Raw genomic sequence first — 23,239 nt, forward strand, 5'->3', positions numbered from 1 at the left:
AAGACATCGGGCCCGTAACACAACGGATTTTGAAACCTGAAGGTTCTATTCCCGTTCTGATTTGAGCAACAGTTTGAAAAAAGAGCCTTCAAGGGACAACTGGAAGAGGAGGTGAGTGCTCAGCTCAAACAGCAGCTGGTGGTGCTGGGATGGAAGTGCTCACACACGGGCTGGTGGTGTCCTGGTCACTCAGGAGTGAATGCAGGTACCTGTGAAATCCCTCCCTCTCTTCATTCCCAGGAAAAAGAATTAATACTGGTTAAAATCATTACAAAAAACATCATTTTATTTTCATGCATCTAAGGTAAAACACAGAGTATTTGTATAAAGAGGTAGATTAAAAAAAAAAAAAAAAAGAAAACAGATTCTCCATTCTTTGTCACTTTTATTCAGTAGTTTTTTTTTTTTTTTTCCTTATTTTCTCTTTTTTTTTTTTTTGGTGCCAGACATGGCAAGGAGTGATTACAGTCAACTGTTTATTAAAACATTTGTTGCAACACAGACCCCCTTTACCACTGACCCCAAACGGACCCATTTTATGTGCTTTATTTTGTTTTTGTTTTTTTTTTTCTATACACCACCACCAAGGCGAGGTGGAGGGGGACGAGGGGGAAGGGGGGAGTCCAGGAGGCCAGAAGGAGGAGGAATGCTACAAGCCACAGCAAGAATGAGCTGTATTTAATAAAAAAAGGGGGCCACGAATGATACAGTAATGAGGTTACACAATTAAATCCCATAGCATGATTGAAGGCTTTCCCTGTGTCTGACGTCATCACAATGGAAGGCATAAAAAGTGGAGTAAACCGATGTTGATACAGTCCAGTCTAGTCCATTAGGCAAGATGGTGCAAGTAGTCATTTAAATTAAAAAGTGCCCTATCCTCACCTAAATGGCTAGCAGGCATGGAGACAACAGAGCCACAGAGCCTTCTCCATGGAGCTATAAAAGTGTGTTGTCATATGGCACGTTTTTAAACACTGGAAAGGGGTGCCATAATGGACCTCACTCGCTTTTCCTTACAGGTACAAATGCTAGAATTCAACTATTTCAACTATGCAGGAAGTGACTCTTCGGTTAGGAATGCCAACCCTAATTCAGCTTGTCTTGAAATATATACAAGTTGTTTGTGGTGGCCACGGCGATGATGTTCTCCTTGGGGTGCCAGGCCGTGTGCAGGATCTTCTTGTTGAAGTCCAAGCTGTCGACGCTGATCTCGTCCTTCTTCCTCTTGCCGCTGGCGCAGACCTTGCGCGGCTTCAGCACCGTGCGGGGCTTGTTGTTCTCCCGGGAGGCCTCCAGGGTGACGTCCCGCTTCGTGTTCCTGTCAAACATCCTGAAGAAGTTGTTGTAGGAGCCTGTCATGACAATGCTGCACGGGGGAGGGAGGGAGGAAGAAGGGAAAAGTCAGTGGGAATTCCTGCTTCCAGCGAGCCCGAGGGGCCCCGCTCGGATCAGGCCTTGGGACACGCGGGGCAGAGGAGGCACAGCCTCACCCACACCTGCTCCAGCCACAGGGGATGTTCATATATCATTTTATACAGATATTTTACAGTTATTTCACATATAATATATTGTTTTAATTTATTATATATCACACTATATATTATATGTTATATATATAAATTCCTGCTTTCATAGAGCCTGAGGGTCCCCACTCAAATCACACCTTGTTACACACGGGCAGAGGAGGCACAGCCTCACCCACACCTGCTCCAGCCACAGGGGATGTTCATATATCATTTTATACAGATATTTTACATTTATTTCACATATAAGATATTGTTTTAATTTATTATATATCACACTATATATTATACTATATATATTATACTATATATATTATATTTTATATATAGAAATTCCTGCTTTCATGGAGCCTGAGGGTCTCCACTCAAATCACACCTTGTTACACACATGGAAAGGAGGCACAGCCTCACCCACACCTGCTCCAGCCACAGGGAATGCTTAATATATAATTTAATATATATATTTTATTTCATTTATTATTTTATTATCCTACGTATCATATAATATATCATATAATTATGTTACATATAATATATAATATATAACATAAGTATATATAAAATTATATATAACTATAGTTATCTTACATTATATACTAATATATTGTTTTAATTTACTACATATTACACTATATATTATATTATATATCAAATATATATAGTATATATATTACACTATATATTATACTGTATATTATAAAATTATAATAAATATTTTATATATTTTATATATAGAAATTCCTGCTTTTATGGAGCCTGAGGGTCTCCACTCAAATCACACCTTGTTACACACGTGCAGAGGAGACACAGCCTCACCCCCACCTGCTCCAGCCACAGGGGATGTTTAATATATCAGTTAATATATATATTTTACATGTATTTCACATATTATTGTATTATTCCACATATCATATAATATACAAAATAAATATATTAAAATTATATATAACTATAATTATCTTACATTATATTTATATATTGTTTTAATTTATTATATATTACACTATATTTTATACTATATATTATATAATTGTAATCATTATTTTATATTATTTTACATTTTATATATAGAAATTCCTGCTTTCATGGAGCCTGAGGGTCCCCACTCAAATCACACCTTGTTACACACGTGCAGAGGAGACACAGCCTCACCCACACCTGCTCCAGCCACAGGGAATGTTTAATATATAATTTAATATATATATTTTATATTTATTTCATATATTATTTTATTATCCTACATATCATATAATATATCATATAATTATGTTATATATAACATATATAACATAAATATATATATAAAATTATATATAACTATAATTATCTTACATTATATACTAATATATTGTTTTAATTTATTATATATTATACTATATATTGTATAATTATAATAATTATTTTATATATTTTATATATAGAAATTCCTGCTTTCATTGAGCTTGAGGATCCCCATTTGGATCACACCTTGTTATACACATGGAAAGGAGGCACAGCCTCACCCACACCTGCTCCAGCCACAGGGAATGTCTTCATATATAATTCTTATATATATAATTTATATATATAAAATATTATTTTACCATTCTATATATTATGTATAATTAAAAATTATATATAACTATAAAATATTTTACATTCTATATATTTATATATTGCTTTAATTTTATTATACATTACACTATACATTATACTATATATTATATTATATATAATTATAATAATTACTTTATATATTTTATATTTTATATATAGAAATGTCTGCTTTTATGGAGCCTGAGGGTCCCCACTCAAATCACACCTTGTTACCCAAGTGGAAAGGAGGCACAGCCCCTCCCACACCTGCTACAGCCACAGGAATGTTTTAATATATAATGTATTACATAGATTTTATATTTTATACTCATTTTCATATATTATTGTGTATATTTTACATGTAATATAGATAATTTTTATTATATAGATTTTATACTTTACATTGATTTTTATATATTATTCTATATATACACTATATTATATATAATTTAAAAATTATATTAAAATCATCTATAACTCTATATAAATTAAAATAGTTTATATTATATATAAATTATATATTATATATAATGTATATATAGATTATAATTATATATAAATACATATTATAGGGTTTTGACAAGGCAGCTTAGAGGGGACACACACACCTGGATTCCCCACCAGGTCTGGGGCAGCTCCTTCCAGAGCTAATGCACTGCTCAAATCCACTGGAGGACTAAAACATTGTCCAGGCCAGTCCATGAATAAAAGCAGCTATTCAGGGTCATGCTTCACGTTGCCTGTTTTCAGAATAACCTGGGAAGAGCTGAAGTGGAAGAGAGAGCAGAACTGCACTTGCCTGTCCAAGCCGTTCCAGCAGCACTCGAACTTGTCGAAGATGCAATCGTTCTCATAGAGCGAGCACAGTTTACTCCTGAGGTATTCGTGCACCTGGGGAGAGCAGGACACAGCTGAGCCACTGCAGAACAAGCCCTGCAGTGCTCCAGGCTGGGCCAGAGGGGCTGGAGAGCAGCCAGGCAGGAAGGGAGCTGGGAGTGGGGATGGACAGGGAGCTGAACAGGAGCCAGAGTGTGCCCAGGGGGACAAGAAGGCCAATGGATCCTGGCCTGGCTCAGGAACAGTGTGGCCAACAGGTCCAAGGAAGTGATTCTTGCCCTGGACTCAGCGCTGGTGAGGCCACCCCTGGAGTGCTGTGTCCAGCTCTGGGCCCTCAGCTCAGGAAGGACATTGAGGGGCTGGAGCAGGTCCAGAGAAGAGCAACGAGGCTGGGGAAGGGACTGGAGCACAAGTGCTGTGAGGAGAGGCTGAGGGAGCTGGGGCTGTTCAGCCTGGAGAAGAGGAGGCTCAGGGGAGACCTCCTCACTCTCTGCAACTCCCTGACAGGAGGGGGGAGCCAGCTGGGGGTTGGTCTCTTTGCCCAGGCAACCATCAGCAAGACAAGAGGGCTCAGGCTTCAGCTGTGCCAGGGGAGGCTTAGGTTGGAGATTGGGAAGAATTTCTTTGCAGAGAGGGTGCTCAGCCCTTGGAATAGGCTGCCCAGGGAAGGGGGGGATTCTCCATCCCTGGAGGTTTTTAAGCAGAGCCTGGATGTGGCATCAGTGCCATGGGCTGGGAACCACAGCGGGGTTGGATCAAGGGTTGGACTTGATGATCTCTGAGGTCCCTTCCAACCCAGCTGATTCTGTGATTCTATGAACACACCAGGAAAACAACTGCCCAGGGACTGTGCCAAGAGCAAGGAAGGGCCTGGGACTGCTCCCGAGAGCTCTTTCTAACAAATGGAACAGCCCAGCACCTCTCAGGGGCAGCTCAAAACATTCTCTGCCAAGGAAATGTTTCACCTCCTGTTTCCTCCAGGAAATAAAGTCAACTGAAGGCCTGTCCTGGCCCCCACATTGCTGGAGATCCCCCTTCCACATTCCCACTGCGTGAGGGGGAGGCTTTCCCAGCCCCAGCCATGGGTTTGGGCTCTGCCATCGCCCTGTGAGAACCCAGATCCTCCAGCAGGAGCGTGGGACCCCCAAATCCCACGGATGCTCTGCCTGCACCTACAGACAAAAATGGAACTTTGCCACCCCAAGACCACCAGCAAGACTCAGCCTCTGAAGGTTTTCATTTCCAGCCTCCATGATCATCACCCAATACCTGGTATGTTTCCACAGGTCTGTTTTCCATATTTAAATCCCAGATCTTCACTGACAGATAATCTCTAGTCATCATATATCGACCACTATGGCTAAATTTGACATCAGATATGGAAGAGATGATTTCAGAGAAGAACGATCTGTTGCTAGGATCTTCTGGCTCTTCAAACACTGTGTAAAAACGAGACAGGCATTTCAAGAGTAAATTTGTGTCTCCTCAATTCAAGATACACCCAAATTAGATTAACGTTTTCTCAACAAGCTTTCCACACTGGGCTACTCCGTGTTATATAAAGTAGCTTTAAGGAGAAACCCCTATAATACAGTTGCCATACTCTGAAATTCATTTCACATATCAAGGTCAGGTTCTAAACAAGTGAATTACTTGCTAATATGTGAAATCTTCACTTATTTGTGCAAGATTTCCAGCATCAAGTGGTATTTGACTCTGAAGTCTGCAGTGTCTACACTGACTCCCCAGCTGAAGCTGCTACTCATCTTATTTGAGTGCTGTGTCCAGCTCTGGGCCCTCAGCTCAGGAAGGACATTGAGGGGCTGGAGCAGGGCCAGAGAAGAGCAACGAGGCTGGGGAAGGGACTGGAGCACAAGTGCTGTGAGGAGAGGCTGAGGGAGCTGGGGCTGTTCAGCCTGGAGAAGAGGAGGCTCAGGGGAGACCTCCTCACTCTCTGCAACTCCCTGACAGGAGGGGGGAGCCAGCTGGGGGTTGGTCTCTTTGCCCACCCAACCATCAGCAAGACAAGAGGGCTCGGGCTTCAGCTGTGCCAGGGGAGGGTTAGGTTGGAGATTAGGAAGAATTTCTTTGCAGAGAGGGTGCTCAGCCCTTGGAATGGGCTGCCCAGGGAAGGGGTGGATTCTCCATCCCTGGAGGTTTTTAAGGTGAGCCTGGATGTGGCATCAGTGCCATGGGCTGGGAACCACGGCGGGGTTGGATCAAGGGTTGGACTGGATGATCTCTGAGGTCCCTTCCAATCCAGCTGGTTCTGTGATTCTGTGATTCACTACTTTGGCCAAATATGAACCTAAATTTCAGATTTATTTAAATTTTGTACAGCACAGAAATCCAGTACGAACACACCCCCACCCTCCAGCGTTTAACATCTCACTGAACGCTAGGTCTGAGCCAACAGCCAGATGTCCCACTGCCCATGAGACACTGCAAAGGGGGGGACAACTCACACTTTGAGTGTCTGTCACAGAGAGCTGACGCCCTCATGTCGCAGAGGCGGATGGTGCCTTTACTGCTGCTGTACACGAAGGTGCTGCAGCTGTTGGGGTGGAACTCGGCGGCCGTGATCACCTCCGTCAGCTCCTCCATGTTGGCAGGCTTGATATCTACAATGTCTGCAGCACCCTGATAAGGAATCTGCTCTGCTCTGCACAGGGGATTTGGGATTTTTCAGCTTGAAATGTATTCAGCAAAGCTCTGCCGGGCCTGAGGAACTTGGTCATAAACCAGGTAAAAGTTAAAATCGATTTGCCTGGAAAGCAAAATGGTGACATCACATTCTCCATCAGTTTGAAGTTAATTCTTCTAACAGCAAAACCTCCTTCGTTTCTGCCCCACTGCAGCAGTAATTAGTTCTGTGCTATGGATTATCACCCAAGTTTTTAATATTTAATATGCTTAAATTCTAAGTACACTATTACATTATAGTTAAAAACATAGCACAGGTTGTCCAAAGAAGCTGTGGCTGCTCCATCCCTGGAAGTGTCCAGGGCCAGGCTGGAGCAACCTGGGCTAGTGGAAGGTGTCCCTGCCCATGGCAGGGGGTGGAACAAGGTGATCCCTAAGCTCCCTTCCAACTCAAACCATTCCATGATTTCCCTGTGCTCTCCAGAAGCCCTTACAATTACTAAGGAGAAATAACACTGACAAAACATGCCACACAAAACATTTCTCATGAAAGCAAATAAAATCCAACAGTTTCCTTGTTCCCATCCCACCAAACAATGGCAAAAGGATACTAAAACTCCTGTCTGTGATTTCTAGGTGCCACAGGTTGATCCGCAGGTCGTCTGCAGACAAATACGTTTCATAATCACTATTGATGGAGATGGAATTGATGTGATACGTGTGAGCATTGGCAAATATCCTCCGGGGACTGGCTTCCACCATGAGGTCCATGGGCCTGAACACTGGCACCTGCAACACACACAGCAAGGCAGGTGGGAGGGGTGAACACACCACCAACACCAGCACCTAAAATCACAGTCCTCTGACACACCGAGCTGGCTGAAATATCTCAAATATCAGCATTAAAATCACAGTCCTCTGACACACCGAGCTGGCTGAAATATCTCAAATATCAGCATTAAAATCACAGTCCTTCGACACACTGAGCTGGCTGAAATATCTCAAATATCAGCATTAAAATCACAGTCCTCTGACACACCGAGCTGGCTGAAATATCTCAAATATCAGCATTAAAATCACAGTCCTTCGACACACCGAGCTGGCTGAAATATCTCAAATATCAGCATTAAAATCACAGTCCTCTGACACACCGAGCTGGCTGAAATATCTCAAATATCAGCATTAAAATCACAGTCCTTCGACACACCGAGCTGGCTGAAATATCTCAAATATCAGCATTAAAATCACAGTCCTCTGACACACCGAGCTGGCTGAAATATCTCAAATATCAGCATTAAAATCACAGTCCTCTGACACACCGAGCTGGCTGAAATATCTCAAATATCAGCATTAAAATCACAGTCCTTCGACACACCGAGCTGGCTGAAATATCTCAAATATCAGCATTAAAATCACAGTCCTCTGACACACCGAGCTGGCTGAAATATCTCAAAAGCACCTCAGACTTAAATATTTCTGTGGTATCACAGAAAAATTAAGGATCTGATGGGGCAGTTACTCCCTGGTCTGTGCTGAGGGAGGGAGAGAGGAATGACCTGAATGTGGTCCTGAGTGAGCTACTCACCCGTAGTGTTGTAACTGTAGTAGGATCCCTATACCGTCCATCTTCCTCCTTTAAATTATAACCCTCTGGTCTTTTGTCCCTTTCACTGATTTTCCATAACTTTATTGTTTTATCTGAAATGAAAACAGCCACAGTTTCAAAATGGGAGCTGTGGCAGAGACACCAGTTGTCAGCGCTGATGCCTTCGAACAAGACAAGGCCGCCCACGAGCACCAAAAAAGACAAAAATGCTGCTTGGGGAAAACAAGGCAAGAGAAAAAGCATTAAAAAACCTCCTCCACGGTTTGTTCTTTTTATAAAAGAAGTTGGAGCCAAGTTTCAGTTAGGACAGGGATTGTCATGAATAATGTAAGCTCTGGCACAGGGACTCACACCCATGAAGGTGCTGAGCGCTGCTGGGTGAAGGCCCTGGGCTATAAAGCAACCAAATCCCAAATCCCCCACCCCGTGCCCAGGGAAGCCAGAAGAGCCACAACTCCAGATACTTGCATTTAAACCCAGCTTGATTCCAGCCTTTGGGCAGTGGAGAGGGTTAGACCCAATCCTAACAGCAAACCTATGTAATAACACACGACCACGACAAATGAAGTCACAACTTACCATTTGTAGACAATAAAAACTGAGCAGCATTTTTCTGGGGTAACCACCTAATTTTGTTGATCTTCTCTTCAATTTCTAAACTTTTCAAGTAGTCAAACTCTGGTTCATGGCTTTGAAAGGTACTGTAAACATTGTATTCTCCCCTACTGTGAGACTGGGTTTTGTTCTAAAAAGAGAATTAAATGATCAAGTTACATATGCAATGGACAGAATATGCTTTGCAAGGCTGGTTTATTTTAACAAGTCTGTAGAATAGACAAATACAGGATTATCTCTCTTGCAAGAACGTGGTTAGAGTTTCTACTATTTTGACTAAGAAAACATCAGAGAAGAAACAGTTATTGCAGCAACTTGTGATTCCTAAAGTTCCCAGAAATTCCCCTGGGCCATGTGAATATCCAGCAAGTTCTCATATTAATTCCAAGAAGCTGAATATAAAAACTGCTTTGCCTAAACATTTTCTTTAAAAAACAAACAAACAAAAATCCTCATCATTCTCTCACCTTTAATTTTTCCACCTTTGGTTTTTTAGGGAGAATATTCCTTCCCCTACTACCCAGACACACATATGGCAGATCTACTCAGTGAGTACGTTCCAGCTCTCCAGGCACATTATGGAAATCCCACATGTCACCTCTAAATTTGTACCAGCAGCTCCACTATCCTGGTTTATAATCCCCACGTTCCCTGAGAGCTTCTAAACTGCTTAAGAAGCTTTTTTTCTTCCTCATTCTAGAAGGGGAAAAAAAACCAACCTTAACACCTCTGCTGAATACATCTCTGACACTGGAGTCACCCCTGGAAGGTGGAAATGCTTGGAAAACTGAAACCCACCCGGATTTGCATGATCCCCTCTCCAAAAGCTGTGGTTTAGGTTGCACTGCATGGACTGAACCTTCAAGTCCCTGCCATGGATGATGGAAAACTGGAGCCATTTGTGCCCCAGCGCTCCCCAGGGACACCTGAGCTGGGCTCAAGATGAATTCAGTGATTTATTCCTGTCCCACCCACTGCAGGGATTGCACCATCAGATGCCTTTGCTGTGATATCTCCTCTTGACTGGGGACTTTGCTCCTTCCTCCTCCTGTGTCTCACGTCCTCTGCTCCTTTCATCCCTCAGGACCTCCCCCAAACACACATCTGTCACATTCCTCCCATCGTTTTCTGCTGCTTCATCCCCTCACACTGAGAGCTGTCAGGAATTCTGACACTTCAAAATAAGCTGAGGGGGGAAGGGAAAAAGTGGACAAAATGCTTCGAAATCAAATTTGGCACTGGAATTCTGTACCACACCTCTCCCTTCCAGGCTTTCCCACCCTGGAGAACGGAAGGGACTTTGTTCCAAGTCTCAGTTAGAACTAACAAGTGGAGCTGGGTCGCTGCAGGGAAAGGAAATCCATTGTGCTGTAGGAAATGCCTTAGGAAATTCAGGCAACTTTCCTTCAATTCCATGCTTACCATAATGATGGAGGCTTAAACAGTCTGTGTGTGTATGCTAGTAAAACTCCACAGGAGCAGAGTAATACCTAAAGCCAATAATATATGAAATCCATCCTGGGGAGAAAAGCAAAATCTAAAAACTATCTCATGGGGCTCAAAGCAAAAAAAAAAAAATCAATCAAACCAAGGAGAGGTGCTGGCCCCAGTGCCTGATGTTAAAATGCAGTTGAGGTAATTACAGGCTGCCCACACAAATTCCTGCCCAGTTTCTGTGAGATCCACACTCATTTCCTGCCTGGTGCTGCTCTGATGTCACTGCCTGCCACATTCCAGCCCGGAGGTGGCACCACTTTTGGCAGTGGGTAAAGTCCCACAGGTTTGTACAGCTCTGTGCTCTGTTAAGTGTTGCAGGTGTGGCCTGCAAAGCTCTGGAATGCAGCAGCACAGAAGGGGGCACAGAAATCCAAGTTAAATACTCGTATTTTAGGTACTTTCACACATAAAACCTGCTCCAGACAGCTGTGTGTATGGCAGAACTAACTACCAAGTCCTCGCTGTCCGTTCCCTAAAAGTCCAGCAGTCAAATTATGCCAAAAATAATCCTGTGCAACTTAATGTGCCAGCCCAGGGGGTTCTTCCCACAGCTGGATCCCAGATCAGAAGGATTTACACACCAAAAAACAAGGAGTGCCTCAAGCACAGCTCACGGGAACAGGCAATGAGCTCTGAGTTACATTAAAGCACCCTTACAGGAATCAAGGTAAAACCCAAAAGAGTTGAAAAATAATTAAAAAACAATAGAAAGAAAACAACAAAAAGCCACCAAACACCTCAGGAATTGGTGCCAGAGGAGCTGGGCAGGGCAGGGCAGCCCCCACTAGATGTCAGCACTGACCGAGGGGATTTACCGGGACAGGGAAGGTGCCATTCCCACGTGCCGGCACAGAGCAACTTGGGCTGGGAATTCCTGCGGTTTGGGATTTTTGGGATTGAATTTGAATGAAACACTAAGGAAAAAGCAACAGCCTGACGTTTCTGGGCAGGGAGGTGACATCTCCCTGGAATATCCTGGATTATCCTCTCCCTGGAATACATTCTAAGCAAAACAACTTCCAACCTCAGCCTTAGTTTAAAAAAAAATCAGGCACTCCAGCTCATAGCTTCCCACCTCCAACATGGGATTAGAGCCCAAAGACCAAAGGAACAAGGGTTAAATGAGAAGATCCCTTTGCTGTTATGGTTGTGTGATTTTACCTGACTGATATCAGAATGGAAAAGGACATCTGAGGTCACAGGCACACATTTGCTTAAGGGTTACTTTTAATTTCCCCAGCTCCAGGGAAATCTGAAATCATCATCCCAGCCAGGCAGAGTCATTGGAAGAACCAACTTCAGCTCCCTCAAGGCCTTTCCTGTCCTACCCCCACTTTCTGCTTTTCACTTCAAACATTCTTTAGACCACATTAAGAGTGCATAAAATAATTCCTATCGGTGTCACAAAGTTCTCATTAATTTCTTTACTCTTAAATGGCATTATTTTTATCACTCCTAACACAGACATTCACTTTGTCTTACAGTTTTTTTATAAAAGCATGCTCCCTTTCCTTAAAAAGGGAATGGATAAGAACAGAACATTTAATATGGTGTAATTAGACAGACTCACCTCCTGCTCCTGCTGAAAGATGACAACTCTCCCTCCCTTGTCTCCTGTTGCTAACAACTCTCCAGAATGGTTAAATTCTACTGTAGAAATTATATCAGCTGCAGAAAAACAGAAATAACCCCCCCCAGTTCATAATTGTTCTCATTACCAAGTGACCAAGAAAACTATGATAAGTGTAAAAGAAAATCCATACTTTGATTTAAGGATATTTGTATCATAAAATGCAAATAATTTCTTTTAAAATACAGCAGTCATTTTTTAAACTTCACATTTGAAAAGCAGTTAAGAGTTCACCATGCCAGAGTTAAAGGCTCACTGTTCTGCATTGCTTGGTTTTTAAAGGTTTTATATCTTGTTATATTTTCTGCTATGACTCTACTTCAGCTGTACCAGCACAGAAAAATTGTGTACATAAATATTCCTACCTTTATCTTCCCAGTTATTCCTGATAGAGGATTTAAATACAATCATTACCCACATGAGCTTAAAGCATCTTTTTTTTTTTTTAAGGATTCTGTACACATTTGACAACTTAAGGGCAAAAGGTATCAGGGTAGAGAAGTTCAGACATCAGTGCCCAAGGAATGCAAGGAACAAACAGGTACAGAAAATCAGGAAATAAACTCATCAGTCTCTGAAAAATTTAAGTATTTCTTCTGGATGAGGAAGGTTTGCATGACCACGAGTATTTTTATCAGTGCTAAAATTAAATAGTGATATACACAGACAAGAAGAGCAATCCCTAGTATCAAAGTGAGCTGCTCACACAGCAAAAAGGACAAGTTACAACCACAATTCCCATTTCCAGGTGCACACCTTGCCCCTCGTACTCTCCAATACAGAATCAGAAGCCAAACCATTTTTCAAACACTAGAATTGCAACACAACGACATAAACCTCATTTCCTGCAGGAGAAAGTACCTGAGAGTTTTTCCACACACAAAAGTCTTCAGGGGACTTTACTCCCACAGCAGTCAAACGGGGATAAACAGTATTTCCTACAGGGTGGTTTCCTTATTCTCCATCTCAGAACATTTCATTCACAGCATTTTAGAGTTACAAAAGGTTGGTATCTGCTCGACTTGGAGCTAAAGCACAGCTCCTCTGTGCCCTGTTATGTCCCATTAAAGCTTAAACTGCCCCATCCACCCCCTGCCGTGGTTATCTGCTCAAAAACACGGATTTAAACTCCCCAAGAACACGGAGTTAAGGATAAAAACATGCTGTCACCTTGCACACAGATAAACCAGGGTCAAGATCTCACACAGAAAAACTGGGATTTGGGGGCACATCCTTTCCCCCCTGGAAGGCAGTGGTTACCTCAGCCAGCCCTTCCTTTTTGTCATGTATTTGTGCCCCAGATGAAGTGATTTCCCTCCCATCTGTGAGGCTGCAAAGCACTCAGCTGAAGAGCTGCCATTAAATATGGACCTTTCACAGGTGAAAGGGGCATAAAGAATTAATCAAAGCCAGCAAAAAGAGTGAAGTGCAAACCAAAAAATCTCATTTAGACTATGCCCCACAATGCAAACCACATCACTGATGGGAAGAGACCTTAAGGAAGTTATCAATTAATTGGAGAAGAACAAGGCAACTGAGCTGTCAGCAGTGAGAAGTACACAGAATAATTACCACTGTGAAAAACACAGACACTGAACAGGCTATGACAGTCTTGGTAAGATGATACAGCAAGTTATCAACAGATCCAATGTGTCCATGGGAGAAAAGAGCAAAGGGAAAATTGCCTTAAAAATCTTATATATCTATCTAGGAATAGATGGATAAATTCATCCTTGCACTTATTTGGTGAAAGTTTCACAAAGTCAAAAGTCTTATAATTGGAACAGGCAGGAACAACAGCCACAAAAGCCTTAAATTAAGGATGAAATCTCCATTTTCTTAGGTCTAGTCATATATGTTCTGTATTTACTAATAATACAAGTCTCATATATAGCAGTTATTTGTAGTTATCCCAGCCATTAATGCCTTTTACATTTATTTTAACTTTCAGGATCATCCAAGCTTTCCCCCAGTGACCTCCAAGTTACAGGTCCTGCTCTGTCACAGACTCAACTGCACAAATGAATTTTCAGCATCTCCAAAGAGTCCAACAGGTTCAGTCAGTGGTGCCAAGGTCCTGGAAAACTCTCCAGTGCCTGATGGACACCCTGCAGATCATTCCAAGTACTTGGATCAGTTTTAAATTAAAGACAAAACACATTCCTTAGCAGCAATTGCAATGGAAAAATATTAATTAGTTTTTAAACTCAAATCAATAAATCCCATGTGAGCAATCCTGGATTGTTCCCTTTCCAAAACGTCCTAAGGAAGTGACAGAAAACATGTTGGAGCATTCCCAGAGCAGGGCTGAGATGCTGATTTCACACAGGAATCAGCACTGGAGAGCAAAACAACCAGTGGTACCTCCAAACCCAGTAACTCCCCCTTTGGAATACCACATTCCCATACCTTGGCCAGAGACAGAGCTGGACATCAGGGCACTGGTGATGAGCTGGGAGGGTTTAATGGTGTTGGAGAACTGACAGGGGAAGCATTTCATGTTCCACAGGGCACTGATTCGCCTGGGGAGTCTCATCTCTGTTAACATTCTCCTTGCCAAAAGAAAAAATCAGTCTTATCCTTCTCTTTTCCAGTGGTAATTGTAATTCCTGTAGGATTATTTCAGTCCTGCAGCACCACGACAGCAAAGAAGCATCCCCAGCCTTGCTGCTGCCTCCTCCCTGTGTCCATCCCCAGCCTTGCTGCTGCCTCCTCCCTGTGTCCATCCCCAGCCTTGCTGCTGCCTCCTCCCTGTGTCCATCCCCAGCCCTGCTGCCTCCTCCCTGTGTCCATCCCCAGCCTTGCTGCTGCCTCCTCCCTGTGTCCATCCCCAGCCCTGCTGCCTCCTCCCTGTGTCCATCCCCAGCCCTGCTGCCTCCTCCCTGTGTCCATCCCCAGCCCTGCTGCCTCCTCCCTGTGTCCATCCCCAGCCCTGCTGCCTCCTCCCTGTGTCCATGCTGTTTGTGTTCCAGCCTCCAAGTGGGAGCTGCAAACACAGAGCTGCTGAGTGATCCTAACCCACCCCTTCTCCTAACCCATCCCTTCTCCTAACCCATCCCTTCTCCTAACCCATCCCTTCTCCTAACCCATCCCTTCTCCTAACCCATCCCTTCTCCTAACCCATCCCTTCTCCTAACCCATCCCTTCCCAACACTGCTGAGTGCTCCCAACCCATCCCTTCCTAACCCATCCCTTCCCAATGCTGCAAAGTGATCCTAACCCATCCCTTCCCATGCTGAGTGCTCCTAATCCATCCCTTCCCAATACTGCTGAGTGCTCCTAACCCATCCCTTCCCAACTAAGTGATCCTAACCCATCCCTTCCCAACTAAGTGATCCTAACCCATCCCTTCCCAACTAAGTGATCCTAACCAACCCCTTCCCAAACAAGTGCTCCTAAACCACCCCTTCCCAAACAAGTGCTCCTAACCCATCCCTTCCCAACTAAGTGATCCTAACCCACCCCTTCCTAACTAAGTGATCCTAACCCATCCCTTCCCAACTAAGTGCTCCTAACCCATCCCTTCCCAACTAAGTGATCTTAACCCATCCCTTCCCAACTAAGTGATCTTAACCCACCCCTTCCCAACTAAGTGATCCTAACCCATCCCTTCCCAACTAAGTGCTCCTAACCCATCCCTTCCCAACTAAGTGCTCCTAACCCATCCCTTCCCAACTAAGTGATCCTAACCCATCCCTTCCCAGCTAAGTGCTCCCAACCCATCCCTTCCCAACTAAGTGATCCTAACCCATCCCTTCCCAAACAAGTGATCCTAACCCATCCCTTCCCAAACAAGTGATCCTAACCCATCCCTTCCCAAACAAGTGATCCTAACCCACCCCTTCCCAGCTAAGTGCTCCCAACCCATCCCTTCCCACTGCCCAGAGTGCAGGGGATGGATATCTAAGGGAGAAGCAGATCTCCAGTGCCCACTGTCACCACCCCGTGGCCCCTGCAAACGTGGGGCATTCATTTCAGTGCCCTTTTTCCCCAGCAGCAGCACGGGAGATAAAGAGCCATTAACAAGCCCTTCTCTGATGCCACCCCCCTCCTGGGACACGGTGACACAGCCCCATGTGCTGTCACACTGCCACAGCTCCCCCTGCCCTGCACTGGCTCTCTGCTCCCCTCCAGCACCTCCAGACACTTTGCACACCAAGATGTCCCCGTGACACTGTGAGTGCAGAGGTTTTAAAGCACCACGGGGCAGCAGCAAACAGACAAAATTAAGGTTATGATTGTGGCAGAAACAAAAACCAGGACAGAAATGGGTATCTCCATTCCTGCAGTGCACCTGCACCAAATTTCTCCCTCTTGCATCACTTGGGGGTTACTACAGCACTTACAAATTCTTCTTTGCACAGATCTATACATTTGGCCTTTAGTCCCACATAAATATCCCTTTATAGCACTTATTGTTGTAGAAACACTTCTGAGACTACTAAATACTTCCAAATGGCTTTCAGTGACCTGAAAGCAAATGGGTGGCGGGGTGGGAATCACCTGCACAACCTGAAATCCATTTATGAGGGAAAATGTTTTGCAGCAGGATGAGCAGAACACTATGAAAACACAGAGCTACCACACAGCTGTACCCTGAGCTCAAAGAAATGAAACTCTACAGCCAAATCAAGCCTCTGATCCCCAAAATCTCAAACTGCCAAGAGAGGCTTTGGTGCCTGAGCCATCAGCACATGGAGACAGGGCAGAATCTGATTTCCCTGGAGTCATCCAAAGCTCCTGACAGCCCTCCCAGGCACAGCAGCTACAACCCAGTGAAGGTTTCTTTTCCTTCTGCACATCATCTGTATTTTCCCAACCTGCTCTAAGCTTTTTATGTATCCTTTCAACGAGACATCTTCACTTTTGAAGTGCTCCAACAAAAATCAGACCCACCAGCAAGGATCAGACACTTCACTGGATTCAAGCACGACTGGATTTGTCCATGGCAGACCCAGAGGCAGGAATCTGAGGAACCAAAGGAACTAAAACAAGGGGACAGGGAAAGGGAAGGGGGAAAGACACTTCTCTCAAAGCTTAAGTAAGGCCCTGAGGCCACTGAGCCAGTACAGTGGGAAGGTGACCAGTTCAAATGAAGAAAAAGTAGATTATACTGTTCAAAGACAGAGGAATAAAGGAATCCAACAGGAATAAAGGAATCCAACAGGAATAAAGGAATCCAACAGGAATAAAGGAATCCAACAGGAATAAAGGAATCCAACAGGAATAAAGGAACCCAACAGGAATAAAGGAATCCAACAGGAATAAAGGAATCCAACAGGAATAAAGGAATCCAACAGGAATAAAGGAATCCAACAGGAATAAAGGAATCCAACAGGAATAAAGGAATCCAACAGGAATAAAGGAATCCAACAGGAATAAAGGAATCCAACAGGAATAAAGGAATCCAACAGGAATAAAGGAACCCAACAGGAATAAAGGAATCCAACAGGAATAAAGGAACCCAACAGATCTCCAATGCCTTTTCCCCTGTTAAAAACCATGTTTGAAACAAGAAGAGCTCAGGGACAGGTATTCAGTGACCTCCCCCACTCCCCAGTGAGTGCAGAACCAGAACCACACATGCACTGGTACCAGCAAGATCCCTAAATATCACAGCAAGGGTTGGGCTGAAGTTTTATTCCATGGAAGAAGGGAATAAAACAGCTCCATCAATCCAAACAATACTGTAATCCAATGACTTGGTTCCAGAAGGCCCATCACAAACCTGAAAAGCAATTCTGTATTAAATTTGTTTCCAATAATAGAATAAAAGGGATTTTATTAGTAGAGAAGAGGCTATCTATTTTAATGTACCATGAACTTTATATAAACTCTGCTTATAAAACATGCTTGGTAGGCAAAACATGTCACCTACTCTCCAGCAGAGAGTCAATCATGGCAGGAACAAAGAGAGTCTTTATTCCACCAGACCTAAAAGGTTTCTGTGCAAGTTTTGGGACTCATGTTGATCTGCTGCCTAAGCAGAGAGCAAGTAAATCAGTGTTTACACAAGTGGAGCAAACTCCTGATGTTTCCAAGGATTGAACAAAGAATTGTAGTATTTAAAAAGCATTTTAGGACTTCTTTCATTGTTTATACACCTTCCCAGTGGCTCAAAATACCATTTCTGGAATTTTCCAAAGGAGCAACTCCAATCTCATCCATAATGTAGAAGTTACTTAGTTGGGATGGTAATTCTGTCCTGAAAACACAATTTACTGAGATGCAGAGCCCACTTCCTCAGTTTGCCAGCTTTAAGGGTAGAAGAAGCTATTTTGATCCAACTAAACATGGACTGATCATTCCAAGGATACTTCAGAAACTGTATCCAACGGGAAACACTAAGAAACCCACTTTTAGGATTACTGTTAAAATCTAAGGCAGCTCAAAAAGCCTCAGAGTGAGGAAGCAGCACAGGAATGGATGAATTCAAAGCACAATAGCTGAGCATAGCTGAGCCATTCCTCCTAGATTGTCTCCAAAGAGAACAAGAGATCTCTCCAGGAGAATTTGCACACCTTAAGTGCCTGGAAATCACTTGTGGATTGTTCCTTTCCAATCCAGGGTGAAGCAAAACCTCCCTGCTTCAGGCTACTGAACAGATGCAGTTTCCAAAAACTCCAGGTCAAGTCACAGCTAATGACAGAAAATTGTGACTTTTGGTTGGACTTTCTTGTTTCCAGTAGTGATTTTGTTGTGGAGCTACATGCTTCATTGTTGGGGAAAAAAAAATACAACGAAAAACACTGGAGAGAAAACAAAAGCTCTTCCAAGGCTTCAAATATTTGAAGCAGCTACACAATGCACTGAGTCATCCCACCAGCACCCCATTGTTTGGGATTTGCATTTACTACATTTATCAGGAGCCCTGATATATTGTGTATTAATCTCTGAAGGTAGATAGTGAAGTGTTAATCTCCAAGTGAACAGGAAGGCTGTTTAAATAAGATAAAGGAAGAGTGACCACAAGTGTGATGCAGAGAAGAGCTGCCAGCCCAGGGTACCACAAGTGCACACTCCTGGGGAGGAGCAGGACAGCCAAAGGGCAGCCACTGCTCAGTGCTGATGGCATAGAAGAAAGCACCCTCTGCATTCCAGCCTCATCCCTAATTTATGTATGTGGAGAGGGGGAAGGGAACACCAGGACTGTGTGCTTCAAAGTTGCCATGACTGGTTTTACTATTGAGTTCATTTCCCTTCTCTTCATTCACTTGCAAGAGCGATTCCCTGCATTCATTCCCATTCCCTGCATTCATTCCAGCTCCCTGAAGTGACCAGGCAACAAATCCAAAGGCAGCTGGGAGAAGGCATTCCTACTGTTCAATCTACTGCTCAAGAGTCCTTCCAGAAGGCCTTTAAATAGATCTCTTCTCTACCAGGCACGGCATTAAAAATATATGAATTTCTTACAAATATGGGGACGGGAAGAAACACACAGAAATACAGAAGAAAGAAAGAGGTTCTTACCCTTGGGGCAAAAATCCTCCCTCCTGTGCTGGGAGGCTTTGCCAGAGCCAGCTGGCTGCTTGTTCTCTCCCAGGTCCCAGCCCTGGAATTGTGCTGCAGAGCTGCCCTCCTTAGCAGGGAGGGGAATTTGTGTGCTGGCCAAGGCTGTGCTCAGAGCTGCTGGCCCTGCCAGGGGCAGAGCACAAACACAGGGGAGTCCAGGCTGCAGCTCCAGCACACAGGAATTAGGCTGGGTCTGTTGGGGAGCCCAGGCTGCAGCTCCAGCAGACAGGAATTAGGCTGGGCCTGTTGAGGAGCCCAGGCTGCAGCTCCAGCAGGCAGGAATTAGGCTGGGCCTGTTGGGGAGCCCAGGCTGCAGCTCCAGCAGGCAGGAATTAGGCTGGGCCTGTTGGGGAGCCCAGGCTGCAGCTCCAGCAGACAGGAATTAGGCTGGGCCTGTTGGGGAGCCCAGGCTGCAGCTTCAGCAGACAGGAATTAGGCTGGGTTTGTGGGGGAGCCCAGGCTGCAGCTGCAGCACACAGGAATTAGGCTGGGCCTGTTGGTCTCTGCGAATCCAGGAGCTCTACAGAGAGGGAGGAAGGTTTACAGACATTCCCTGGCCTGCTCGTTCATTCCAAGAGCTCCAGGCCCTGGGATGCTGGAAGTGAAAAACACTCAGTCATGATACACTGTCACTGAGCTGGAAGCAGCTGCTGCTGTTTGGTGAAGATGCTCTTCAGGGTTGGGACTCTCCCAGCCCTGTTTCATCCCTGTCTCTGTGTGACATACAGACAGCACTCTCCAAACACATAGACCTTCACACCTCAAATTCACTGCATCAGTTCCTCACCCAAATAACCAAACAGAAACACTGCCAAGCAGGTCTAACCCCCCCTGCTTTCCCTCTACTTCCTGCACTTCTCTATATTCCCATTTCTGTTCTTTTATTTAATTTCTTCTCCTTGCTCCAACTTTGCCAACCTTTGAGAAAAGATATCGCTGGGCAAGTTCTAGTTCAACTTTGGACTTGGAAGCCAGAGTGATTTACTTATCATTATTATTATTTTATTTTTAACTTTTTATTTAGCTCCCTAAAATGAAAGTTGGACAATTCTTAATTAAGCTTTTCCTGTCACTTCCTAGGCCACATTAACATGCCTCCCTTGCTCCCAGGTAAGCAAGGAGGGAACTCCTCCATGGCCAAGCAAGGCTCAGAGTATCCTCAAGTGCCACATCCTTCTGAGATCACTCTTTGTGCTGTCACATCCATGCATTAGCAATGACAGCAAGACCACTCTGTTATCAACAGCCTTCAGAAGCAGGAGCTGGAATTCAGTCACTTTTTTGTAGTGGAAGGAGGAACTGGAGCCAAGGGAAAGAACCAGCGCTCCAAGACAACTATTCCATAGGATTTACAAGTATTAGGATGGCTTAGAACTTACAGATGCATTTATAACACGTTCTTAGATGGTTTAGAGATAATGCAACTTAATACTAAAGTTCAAAACAATGTTATTTAGTGGGTTTGCAAATTCACCCAAATCACTTTTTGTTAAAGCCTCCTGACTTCCTAGAAAACAAGAGCAAACTTCCATCCCCTCCCACTGCAATAACAGCCACACCAGCCTGAAATCCTGTTGCCATCAGTTTTATGCAATAAGGCTGGTAATGCTCCTAAATAGCTTTACTGGGCTCAATGCTCAGAGCAGGATCCAACTCCAAATCCACCTGCCCTACGCAGCAAAGCTGCTCCTGCCTGCAAAGCCCCAGGGAGAAGGTGGAACTGCAGAGAACAGGATTAGCACAGAAGTGACTCTCAAAACCTTTGGAGGTTGGGATAGTAACAAATCCAAAGTATTTTACAAGGTGATAGTAAAGAAGAGAACGGAATCCCCATCTGTGAAAAGCTCTCATCTGGAACAGCAGCTCCTCCAGCATCCAGAAATCTTTACGGGATCTCAAGTTAACTGTGTTATCAAAGCAACTTCCTCATTTAAACAAAGAACGTATAAACATATAAAATAGAAACCCAGAACATATATTAAACATATAAACAATTCATAGAAAGCACAATCTAGGTTCAGTATTACTATCTAAATTGTACAGGGAGTAGCACACTGTGACTCCTGTTTGGCAAACAACTGCTGGACATCGCTGGGCAGCTGCTTCAACATCTCCACTCAGGTCATGTTCCCATCACCAAATTCATCATTATTTCCCTCCATGGTCCCTTTCTGGACCAATAAACAAGTGTGCAAGAACAGCAATTCTCAGAAGTAGCAGAAATCAGTGGAGGGAACACTCTTTTGACACATTTGACACTGCCACCACCTCAAACTCCTGGGAGTGATCCCCAGCACATCTCAGTTCTGTTAAGCAACTTGTGTTTTGCTACCAGAGTTCACCAGGGCTGAACTGAGGGCATTAGATGCACACATCTGCTGGGGGAAGCAAGGAATATGCTCAGGAGCAACCCCATCTCCACCAGCACAGTTGTATTTGCACAAAGCTGCCGAGCCCACAACCAAAAAGCCAAATAACTGCATTTCTGTCTGTATGCACAGGCTCCACCAGCTCCCACTTACAACAGCTCCCTAAACAAGGCCAGGACTGGGCTCTGTGGAACAGAAAGGAAATGGATTTAAACCACAGACCACTGGCTTCCTGCCTCCTCTATAGTAGGAAGCTCAGTCTCCAGCACACAGGCCTGGGAGCCACCTGTGGTGGCCGAGGGAAGCAGAGATGACAAAGAGAAGCAGGCAGAGCCCTCTGCAAACAGATGTCAGACACTGAACTGGGCTGTGCTTCCCCCAGCAAACTGCCCTCAAGTTTGAGCTTTGTGTAAAGAAAGCATTCACACTGACAGACAGTGTGAGCTTGGAGAAGGAACTTGCACATCTTACACTGCTTTGACCCTGATCCACCCTGCAATACCTGTTACCACAATTATTGGACCCCACTGCAGGTTTTATTCCCGCTCACCAAGCCTGGCACTGCATCCTGTAACTCTTTTTATGCCAACTTCATTGTAAACCTACAGAAAAACCCCACGGGGCCAGGATGAGTTAGATGGGAACACTCCTGAACTGGCCCCTTGAAACCACTTCATCTGACGAGACAATGACACAGTTCTGGGGGTTTTAACCCTGAATAACTTATTTATAAGTGTTTCCAAAACTACTGTGAAAAATCCCCTCATGTTAAACTCATAACAACAGCAGACAGAAGAATGTTCTCTCTATACAAACAAATGCAAAGCTGTTTGGTTTCTGGATAGAAACCATTAACCCTCCTCACCCTGATTAATTACTTTCTATTTTTAAACCTTAAGACAAGACATTACTGCGGTTCCTTTCGGAACACATGCACAGGAAACCAGCAGGCAAATTCCCTTCTTCTACCAGGTGAAAGAGAATAAATGGAATGAATTTAGTTCACAAGAAGCTGCAAACCAGAGTTCCCAGTACCTGCCCTGCCCTTAAGCTGGACATGATCTAGTTGGGAGAACAGAGGACGGTGCAGGGGTGCAGGAAGTCTGAGCACATTCCGAGAAGCAGGAGAATAAACACAAAGAGCAGGTACAAACAGCCCAAGAAACTCCTGCTGACTGGGCTGCCCACACCCAGGCACTGCATATTTAACTAGCAAAGCTTAACTTGGCTCCAGCATCAGGTGATGTAAAAAATGGAACACACTGGAACCAGCTGTGGCCTTTGGTGCAGCTTCCAAACCCTCAGGATCTGCCTCCACCTCGTACTACACCAGGACCTGGGAGGGTGTATTTTACACAAACACCTCAGCTCATCCATCCTATGATCCTTCCCATCCTGGAATTGAAAGAGGTGGGGGGTGTCTGTGTGT

The 23,239-nt window shown here is 44.2% G+C and overlaps 1 protein-coding gene across 2 annotated transcripts in view; it reads right to left on the minus strand.

The window, feature by feature from the left end:
- Positions 1 to 368: 368 nt before the first annotated feature.
- Positions 369 to 23,239, minus strand: part of PPP2R2A (protein phosphatase 2 regulatory subunit Balpha) — a 40,297-nt gene continuing 17,426 nt past the window's right edge. For both annotated transcript variants that reach the window (XM_032712443.1, XM_032712442.1), the window contains exons 3-10: positions 11,870 to 11,967; positions 8,767 to 8,932; positions 8,167 to 8,279; positions 7,193 to 7,370; positions 6,404 to 6,568; positions 5,208 to 5,377; positions 3,901 to 3,992; positions 369 to 1,369 (exon numbers count right to left, since the gene is read on the minus strand). In XM_032712443.1, coding sequence (XP_032568334.1) covers positions 1,090 to 1,369; positions 3,901 to 3,992; positions 5,208 to 5,377; positions 6,404 to 6,568; positions 7,193 to 7,370; positions 8,167 to 8,279; positions 8,767 to 8,932; positions 11,870 to 11,967 — 1,262 coding nt within the window. In that variant the 3' untranslated portion in view covers positions 369 to 1,089. The remainder of the gene's footprint in view (positions 1,370 to 3,900; positions 3,993 to 5,207; positions 5,378 to 6,403; positions 6,569 to 7,192; positions 7,371 to 8,166; positions 8,280 to 8,766; positions 8,933 to 11,869; positions 11,968 to 23,239) is intronic.

The sequence above is a fragment of the Chiroxiphia lanceolata genome, chromosome 28 (genome assembly GCF_009829145.1).
Source record: "Chiroxiphia lanceolata isolate bChiLan1 chromosome 28, bChiLan1.pri, whole genome shotgun sequence".
NCBI lineage: Eukaryota > Metazoa > Chordata > Aves > Passeriformes > Pipridae > Chiroxiphia > Chiroxiphia lanceolata.